Below are 9,444 nucleotides of genomic sequence, written 5' to 3' on the forward strand. Positions count from 1 at the left end.
GAGGACATGCCATCTTACATGCTACATCATTGGTTCGATTGAGACCTATAGCCAACCACCAATACTCCTCAGTACAACTCATGTTTGGGCATCAGCCAAACATTTCACATTTACGAGTTTTTGGTTGTGCTGTTTATGTGCCTATTGCACCCCCGCAACGCACTAAAATGGGACCTCAGCGTAGACTGGGAATTTATGTGGGTTTTGATTCACCATCTATCATTAGATATTTGGAACCCCTGACATGTGATATGTTTACAACTCGTTTTGCTGATTGTCACTTTGATGAGACAGTCTTCCCGTTATTAGGGGGGAGAAAAGATCGTTCAAGAAGAACGGAAAGAGCTGACATGGGTTGTTCCCACATTGTCTCATTTTGATCCACGTAGCACTCAATGTGAAAATGAAGTGAAAAAGATTGTTCATCTTCAAAGCATTGCCAATCAAATGCCAGATGCATTTAATGATGTTATGAAAGTGACAAAATCACATATACCAGCTGCAAATGCACCTGCAAGGATTGATGTCCCTATTGGACAAAATAAAGTGGTAACGAATGATTCATCTAGTGCACGCCTGAAGCATGGTAGATCCCTAGGTTCAAAAGATTCAGCCCCTCGAAAGAGAAAGACAATGGCACAGCTGAATCCAAATGAAATCATGAGAGAATGAATGACAAATCTACAATTCATGATTCTGGACTTCCAGAAAAAGAAAATGTCTTTAATGAGACACATGCCTCTGAAGAGATAGTAATACATGAGAGCAAATAAATCTCCATAAATTATGCATGTACTAATGAATTGTGGGATCATAATGAAATAATCATCGACGATATGTTCGCATTCGCAGTAGCCACTGAAATCATATTAAGTGATGATATTGAGCTCCACTCTGTTGATGAATGTAAACAAAGACAAGATTGGCCTAAGTGGAAAGATGCAATCCAGGGAAAATTAAATTCCTTGGAAAGGCGAAGTGTTTTTGGACCAGTAGTTCAAACTCCGCCTGATGTAAATCTCGTGGGTTACAAATGGGTATTCATAAGAAAACGCAATGAGAAAAACGAGATTGCAAGATATAAAGCACGACTCGTTGCACAAGGTTTTTCGCAAAGACCTAGAATTGATTATGAGGAGACATACTCTCCTGTAACGGACGCAATTACGTTCCGTTATTTAATAAGTTTAGTGGTTTCAGAAAAACTTGACATGTGACTTACGGATGTTATCACCGCGTATCTATATGGAGAATTAGATACTGACATATATATGAAAGTCTTAGAAGGACTTAAGTCGCCTGAAACAACTAACAAATCACGAGGTATGCTCTCAATCAAATTAAGGCGATCATTGTATGGGCTGAAATAATCTGGACGAATGGTATAATCGTCTCAGTGAGTATTTGATCAAAGAAGGGTATACCAACAATGTCATTTGCCCTTGTGTGTTCGTTAAGAAATCCAACACAGGATTTGCTATAGTGGCAGTATATGTTGATGATGTGAACCTAGTTAGAACCCCTGAAGAGCTCAATAAAACTGCTGAATATCTGAAAAGCGAATTTGAAATGAAAGATCTTGGAAAAACGAAATTTTGTCTTGGCCTGTAGATCGAGCATTGTGCTAGTGGAATTTTGGTCCACCAATCAGCTTACATTGAAAAAATCCTGAAGCGATTTGGCATGGATAAGGCTTATCCACTCAACACGCCAATGGTCGTTCGTTATCTGGACATTAAGAAAGACTCATTATGTCCAAAAGAAGATGATGAACTGGTCATTGGTCCAGAAGTACCATATTTGAGTGCAATAGGTGCTTTATTATATTTAGTACAATGTACTAGACCATATATAGCTTTTTCAGTTAACTTGTTAGCAAAGTATAACTCTGCTCCAACAATTCATCATTGGAAGGGTGTCAAAGATGTATTGCGATACCTTCATGGGACAACAGACATGGGTCTATTCTACTCAGAGAAATCCACAAATGACCAGATCCTTGTTGGATATGCAGATGCTGGTTTCCTCTCTGATCCGCATAAAGCCCGCTCACAAACTGGATATGTGTTCAAGAATAGAGATACAGCAATCTCATGGCGCTTAACAAAGCAAACACTAGTTGCTACATCTTCCAATCACTTAGAAATACTTGTTTTACATGAAGCAAGTCGTGAATGTTCTTAGTTAAGATCAATGATCCATCATATCCGGAATTCATGTGGTCTACCTTCGAAGACAGACAAACCAATTTTCATCCATGAAGATAATGCAGCCTGTGTTGCCCAAATAAAGGAAGGATTCATTAAGAGCGATAAGACTAAACACATGTCTCCAAAGTTTTTCAGCGCACATGAGCTTCAGAAGGCTAAAGTTATTGAAGTCAGACAAATCCGTTCTAATGAAAATCTGGCAAACTTGTTCACCAAGTCCTTACCGAAATGCACGTTTCAAAGTTAGTGCAAAGTATTGGATTACGTCGACTTACCAAACAGTTAAATTTGGAGAATGCGGAATCAGGGGGAGATATATATCAGGGGGAGTATCCATGATACATGCATGTTGTACTCTTTTTCCTTCGACTAGGGATTTTCCCACTGGGTTTTTCTTATCAAGGTTTTAACGAGGCAACATAAGCATACTTAATATTATATCAACAATCCAGGTAAAGTTGTACTCTTTGTCCTTCGTTATGGTTTTTTCCCGCTGGATTTTTCCAAGCAAGGTTTTAACAAGGCAACTGATGTTGACATGTGGGCATCCAAGGGGGAGTGTTGAAAATGCTGGTGGGTTAGTGAATGCCCACAGTGCCTTGGTAGATTTTTCAATGCCCACAAATGTGATGTAAACTTTGGAAACAAAAGGATTGTATTTTCAAAGTTATGAGTTGTAAATTTTAAGCTGTAAGAACCTGTTTGTATGGAGCCGATCTATAAATAAAGCGCTCCGACTACTATTAAATGACAGAGAGATATACTGAGAAGAAATGAAAGATTAATAACTTCAGTATCTATTCCTCCCTCTTTTATTTGTCATTCTCATGTGCTATAGTTTCAATGTGATATTGTACACATGCTTCGCTCCTGTCACTAGTAAAGGTTATCTCTCTAACTTTTATATATTTATAACATTTTAATTATTTTAAAAGTATTTCAAGTTGGAGAGAGGGAGTGGAATAACTTTTTCAATAGGGACAAACACTTGAATCATACAAATAATGCAAAATGATTGATCCCACTTAGCATCCAAGAATTGGTCGGTCCTAATATAACCCGAAAATTGAGGTAGTCATTTGTCGGCATACAAACAATTATTTTGGAACGTTGTAGTTCATACTTATCAATTCAATTTCTTTACATCAATTTATTCGTTTTCGAGATGAACTCGAATGATAATATAAAATCTTCTGGAGTGCATGTACTTAGATTTATCTTTTTTCGTATATAGATTAATTTATTCGTGTTCGATGTGACCTCGAAGGATATAAAAATCTACAACTTTGTCGAACATTGCAGTCCCTATACAATAATTGTCTTCATTTTTCTCCCAATATGATGATAAGCATACAATTTGTAAATTCAATGGTATACATGACATAGGATTGTTAAAGTTTAATTAGTGCTTTTACGCTTTTAAAAGTATTTTCAGCCGTTTAAAAAGTTCTAAACGAGCCTTAAATTTCATTATTGAGCATAACAACATATCAATTACAACTTATTTAGTTCATTGCTGAAAAATTACATTGTTATAAACGATATTCTATTTTGAATTAATTTAAATTACGAAAATAAAGATTTAAACTCGAATACATATGAGAGGGATCATTCGCTTAAGTTGTTGTTGATACCCTGCAAAAATAGATAATCATCAAAGACGACGGGCCCTACAAATTAATACAAAATTTGCGTGTATAACACACACTATTTGGAAATTGAAGCACGTGTTTATGCATACGACATAAACCAGTTTGGAGAAATGGTCGTTGTAGGACCGTCGCAGCCGACACAATTCTAGCTCCATGGACGCACCCCTACACTACGAAAACGACCGGCGTTTGGAATATTCAAACGTCGGTTGGTCCCCACTCCAAAAACTCGCCGGCCATTCCGCTCTCGCCACTAATACACTACACAATCATTAAGCCGGGCCCGCCACGTCCCATGGACGGCGATCCGAAATCTTCTCGTTTCTCTTTTTGCCGATTCAGCCGTAGATCAAATTTCATCTCCACCACAAACGTGCCGCCGTACCAGGAACGACACGTCGCTCTCGTGACCTGTAAAGCCACCGACATCTGGCACCGAGAAAAAACCTGCTCCATGGTCGTAGCTCGCTGGTCCTACAGATTTACTAACCTCATTACCGCTAACCGGATATACCGGTTCCACTGCAGTCAGTTTAGGTATTTATAGGGAAATCCCATGCAAGTAATTAAGCACAACACTGAGGATTTCGAAGCTCTCGAGCAATTTAGAAAGAAAAGAGAAAAGAAAGCTAGAAATTTACGAAAATGCCAATCAACAGAATTGCAGTTGGAACGCCGGGAGAGGCAAGCCAACCTGATGCAATTAGGGCTGCGTTGGCTGAGTTTTTTTCCATGCTTATTTTTGTCTTTGCTGGGGAAGGCTCTGGCATGGCTTTCAGTAAGACTCCCAATCCAACAATTTCTGTATTTTCAATGAAATTGCTCGTTTAATTGTTCCAGGCTCGGCTGCGTTTGATATACATTGCTGGTTCATTTCTTAATAACGCATGGTTTTGAAGATTCAATAGCCATCTAAATTTACTAGCGTCTTTTTTTTTTTTTTTTTGCATGTACTACGTGATAGAGTTGTCGGCTTGATATACATTGTTCATTTACGATTCCACGTGTGGTTGTCTAATTCAATGACCTAATGAGTGGACTTAATCAATTTTGGCAGACAAGCTTACTGACAATGCGTCAACCACACCGTCGGGGCTCGTAGCTGCATCATTAGCCCATGCATTTGCACTTTTTGTGGCGGTCTCAGTGGGTGCAAATATTTCTGGTGGTCATGTAAACCCTGCTGTCACATTTGGTGCATTCATTGGTGGAAACATAACACTCTTGAGGGGCATTTTGTATTGGATTGCACAGTTGTTGGGATCAGTTGTCGCTTGCTTACTGCTCAAGTTTGCCACCGGGGGATGGGTAAGTATTAAGGAGCTTGGCTTATACTTAATAGTTGATCTTACTGGATGTGCTAACAACAGTCATAACTGTTAGTTGTTGGTATAATCCGAAATTTACGTACATTAATGATTGCTAGTGAGCTACTGTCGCAGTCCTTTTGATTATACACATACCCAACTTGATGTTTTTGTTAACGAATTACCTGCCTACCTGCAGGAAACGGCTGGATTCTCACTATCGTCTGGCGTATCGGTATGGAATGCTCTAGTGTTTGAGATTGTGATGACCTTCGGCTTGGTCTACACAGTGTATGCCACAGCAGTGGATCCAAAGAAGGGGAATGTAGGGATTGTAGCACCAATTGCAATTGGTTTAATTGTTGGTGCAAACATCTTGGCTGGTGGTGCGTTTGATGGTGCATCTATGAACCCAGCTGTGTCATTTGGGCCTGCTGTGGTCAGTTGGTCATGGACCCACCACTGGGTCTATTGGGCCGGCCCACTAATTGGTGCGGCCATTGCAGCTCTTGTCTATGACAACATCTTCATTGGTAATAGGACCCATGAACCCCTTCCCAACAATGATTTTTAGAAATTAGTCCATCCTTGCTTGATTAAGATTTGATGGGATGCAATTGTTCAACTGAAGGTCTCTTGGGGCATAAATCGAATTTCATGTCATTTGGGAGGGTTTAATTTAAATTTCATGTACCTTTTGTTGTAGGGTTTGTTATTTTTAATTTTGTTTTGTAAGAGGGAGTAGAGCTTGTTGGTTTCTGATGTCAGTTCATTTTAGTGGAATTGCCTTGTTTGCTTTGTGATCTTCTTGTTCATGTTCATTTGCTAAACTTTCATATGCAGAGGGCTTCAAATTTCAAATATTTGTTTGAACACACTTCTTTTTTTACTAGACAATACTATTAATTATCCTATCAAACAGAGAAAGAAATTCAAACTTGGTGTAAAAAGACACACACTGTATTAGTCGACGGATTTGTACTGACAAACTGATAGTAGCCCAGATCTGTTATATGCACACGCTTTCAAATCGTTTGAGCAAGGCAATTTCATCATGTATACATAGAGTCGATCACATCACCTTTTACTAGGGAGCAAAAAATTCGAACTTGAGAATTTCGTGTGTACGTAGACCCATGTTAGCATGTTGTATACTCATTTCTCACTCTTGATGCTGCTAATGATTATGGTAATTGGCTGCAACTCTATAATTTATGCTCTGCCAAAGTGATTTCATCCTCTTGATTAGTAAATCCCGCCAAGTTAATCACTTTCAGATTAGCCAGTTTTGTTTGGCCTCTGATTTTCTTCTAGGATCGAGCTGTCCTTGACATGGGATCATCCTGCATTACATAGTCAAACACGGTATAAAACAAGGAAACAAAATATATATCTTTCAGTTGGGTTTTATCTTCAAAGGAAACAAACAAAAAGGCATTGATAATTAACACATATTTTTTTTATTTGACCACATACAAAATTACTTAAGAGGGCAAAATTAAGAAAGATTTTCGAGTGAAAGAAACCTCAAGTTAGAGAGAGTTGCTCCAAAGCTGGACATAATTTAATAAAGGACATTAGAGCATCGCTGTTGCATCTTTCTTCCCGATTATCAATCCACCGTAGCTCTTTCAGCTTGTAGAATATGAAGTTTGCTTGTAGTGACAAAAGGGATGGCCAGATCAATGTCTGCAAAAACATAATCAAACTTTAAACATAGACGTGCATCAATATTGATAAAAAGAACATTTCGGTACTTTTTTTTTTAATAATGTTACAAACACAATATCGATTACATATGATGCAGTCTGCTCGGACTAATAATTTGTAATTATTGTGTGTTTGTACTAGCTTGAACGTTTGAAGCTAAGACTAAAGAAATGCAAATACTACTAAAACACACCTGAAAAGTCCATTTGCTTAGTGTGAGAACTTGAGCATTTTTAATGGTTAACAACATAGGATCAAAGTCGGTACTTTTGAATCCGCTGTGGATGGGGCCTTGCCTGAAATCGAGCATGGCGTCTGCTAAGTTAAAATGATGTTCCGTCCAAATCTGAGGGAGAAAACCACGGTATCGAAAAGATCGAAGTTTTGAAGTTTTGAGGTGGAGAGACTTCAGATCTTGGCAGTCAAAGATGGCCAGGCTGAGTAGCCTTGGACTGGACTCGATATGCAAAGATTGTAACCCTTCACATTCAATGATCTTCAAGTTTTCGAGAAATTCGAAAATCGGAATCATAGAAGAAATTGCTTCATTGCCAAAAGAGCTGACTGATTTTAGGTAAAGAATTTTGACAAAGAAAGTAGACGGAGAAGGCTGGTGGGAAATTAGGGTTTGGACCCTTTGGTGATTCAGCTTCAAGTTCCAACCAAAATGCCTTGGAATTTCCTGATTCTCTGTGGAAAACTCCAGGTGGAGTTTATTGTTGGCTGCAACTGTAGCCAATAGGAGATCACTGCGTTTCCCAAAGTGCAGTTGCAGCTTCCTGGGATGCCCTAAGGGATCATGTTGGTCAAAGTGAGATAGAAACTCAGAAACTGCATCAGCAGCAGCAGCATCTGTAGTGACCCGCTGTACTAAAGTTGTATTCCAAAGGCCTCTCCACATACTTGAAATTAAACTGGTTTCTAATGCAGATTCTGAAGGGAGAAAAGAAATAATTTTGCAAATGATTTCATTTGGTAATTTTCCAAACAAATCATCTGCTATTTCCTTCACCATATCTCGTTGAACTAAGTTTACTACAAGACTAGATATAATGTACTAAAACAAATTACAAAAAATATGACAAAAAGATCACTTTATATATAGATCTGCCTTGAAGTATAGGTTCTTCTCTGGAGGATTCACCGTATTCTGTCCAATTGGTCGACGGGAAATTAATGTGCCTTCAAATTAGACCAGATCAATGGTTTTGACTAGACTTATTTATCCGATAGGATCATACTAAGATTCATTGGGAAGGAAGAATTTAAAAACATAAAAATCTGATTTTGTTTATATTGGTTTAGAATGGAATTTTATGGACAAAAAGTTAAAATTATTTCAGAAGGGTCAATTTTATTGACAAAAAGTCTTTTGGTGGCAATGAGGATAAATGGGTTTTTCTCTTCATGTGATTTCTCGTTTTGAATTTTCTCGTTTGGCTTTATATTTTGGTAAACGGTATTGGTACGCCACATGGGTTTTTCTCTTGCTCACAAGGTGTACTTCAGGGAGACCCTCTTTCTCCACTTTTTTTCTGTCTTGCAAAGAGGAAGTTCCCAGCATAGAGGTTTAAATTTGCTTTATTCTACTAGACAGATTACTTCTATCTCAATTTTGTGGGATTGTTGCCCTCCCACTCATGTGTTATAGGTTGATGACTTATTTATTTTCAGTCATGAGAAATGTTCGATCTCTTCGTTCTATGCTGGATTTTCTTGACAAGTATGGTCATGCTTATGTTCAGGTTATTAATGCAGTTAAGAGCACTTTTTATTTTGGGTCCACCTCTTTCTATCGTATGACTTTTGTTTTGAGACATCTTCAGTTTCGTTTGGGTGTTACTCCCTTCACATGTCTTAGCTTCCGCTTCTCAAATTGATGTGAAACGATGGACTAAAAATCCAGATTTTGAATTTCACACCCAATTGGAGTATAAGATTTGCAGATTCTTAATGATATAGACAATATTGCCGGCACAACTGACTGATTGAGGTTTTGAAAGAGTTCATCTATTTGTTTGAGGGTTTAGTAATACCCAATTGAGCAAAGAAACCTACGCCCGCAAGCATGCCATCAAATAAAATAGCTATGCATACACGTAACCGTTTTCATACTTAGTATTAGTTAACTATTTTTTAAGGTCAAATTGCATATATACTTCCATTTGCAAGTCCTTCCACCACAGTGGTGAAGAGGAGTATCGCCTTTACACCATGGTGTAGGTTTGAACCCCGTCGGCTCTCTAATCTAACATCTAATTTAGTATATATAGTTCCATTTGTTCTGTTCATGATCTCACTTAAGAGAGTTTTTTTTTTTTTTTTTTTTAAAGATATCAATTGAGGACAGTTTTTTTTGGTAATTAATTTGTTTAAGATCTCAATTGACATGCCCAAAAAAATGTCAAATTAATTAGTTAGTGATCTCTTTCATTGAAATCTATTTCATTTTGGAACTTCGGCAGTACAAATGAGACTTTATTAATATTGAGAAACTAAACTTCGGAGAAGACATAAAACTTGACCCAGTTACAAACGGAAAATACATGATCATCCTCAATAATA

At 37.8% G+C, this 9,444-nt stretch overlaps 2 protein-coding genes across 2 annotated transcripts; one reads left to right on the top strand and one right to left on the bottom strand.

Moving 5' to 3' along the window:
* The first annotated feature begins 4,391 nt into the window (after positions 1-4,391).
* On the top strand, positions 4,392-5,972 carry LOC103406338 (aquaporin TIP1-3). The gene is made up of 3 exons (XM_008345335.4): positions 4,392-4,640; positions 4,920-5,170; positions 5,369-5,972. Exons 1-3 carry the CDS (start codon positions 4,508-4,510, stop codon positions 5,741-5,743), a joined length of 759 nt encoding a protein of 252 aa, XP_008343557.3. The 5' UTR covers positions 4,392-4,507; the 3' UTR covers positions 5,744-5,972.
* A 127-nt stretch (positions 5,973-6,099) lies between these two features.
* LOC103406377 (F-box protein At2g39490-like) lies at positions 6,100-8,040 on the bottom strand. Its single transcript, XM_017324439.3, has 3 exons — positions 7,073-8,040; positions 6,696-6,858; positions 6,100-6,512 (listed from the first exon to the last, which is right to left on the bottom strand). The coding sequence occupies exons 1-2, from the start codon at positions 7,892-7,894 to the stop codon at positions 6,697-6,699; spliced, it is 984 nt and encodes a 327-aa protein (XP_017179928.2). The 5' UTR covers positions 7,895-8,040; the 3' UTR covers positions 6,100-6,512; position 6,696.
* Positions 8,041-9,444: the final 1,404 nt, after the last annotated feature.

The sequence above is a fragment of the Malus domestica genome, chromosome 01 (genome assembly GCF_042453785.1).
Source record: "Malus domestica chromosome 01, GDT2T_hap1".
In the NCBI taxonomy this organism is placed as follows: Eukaryota; Viridiplantae; Streptophyta; class Magnoliopsida; order Rosales; family Rosaceae; genus Malus; species Malus domestica.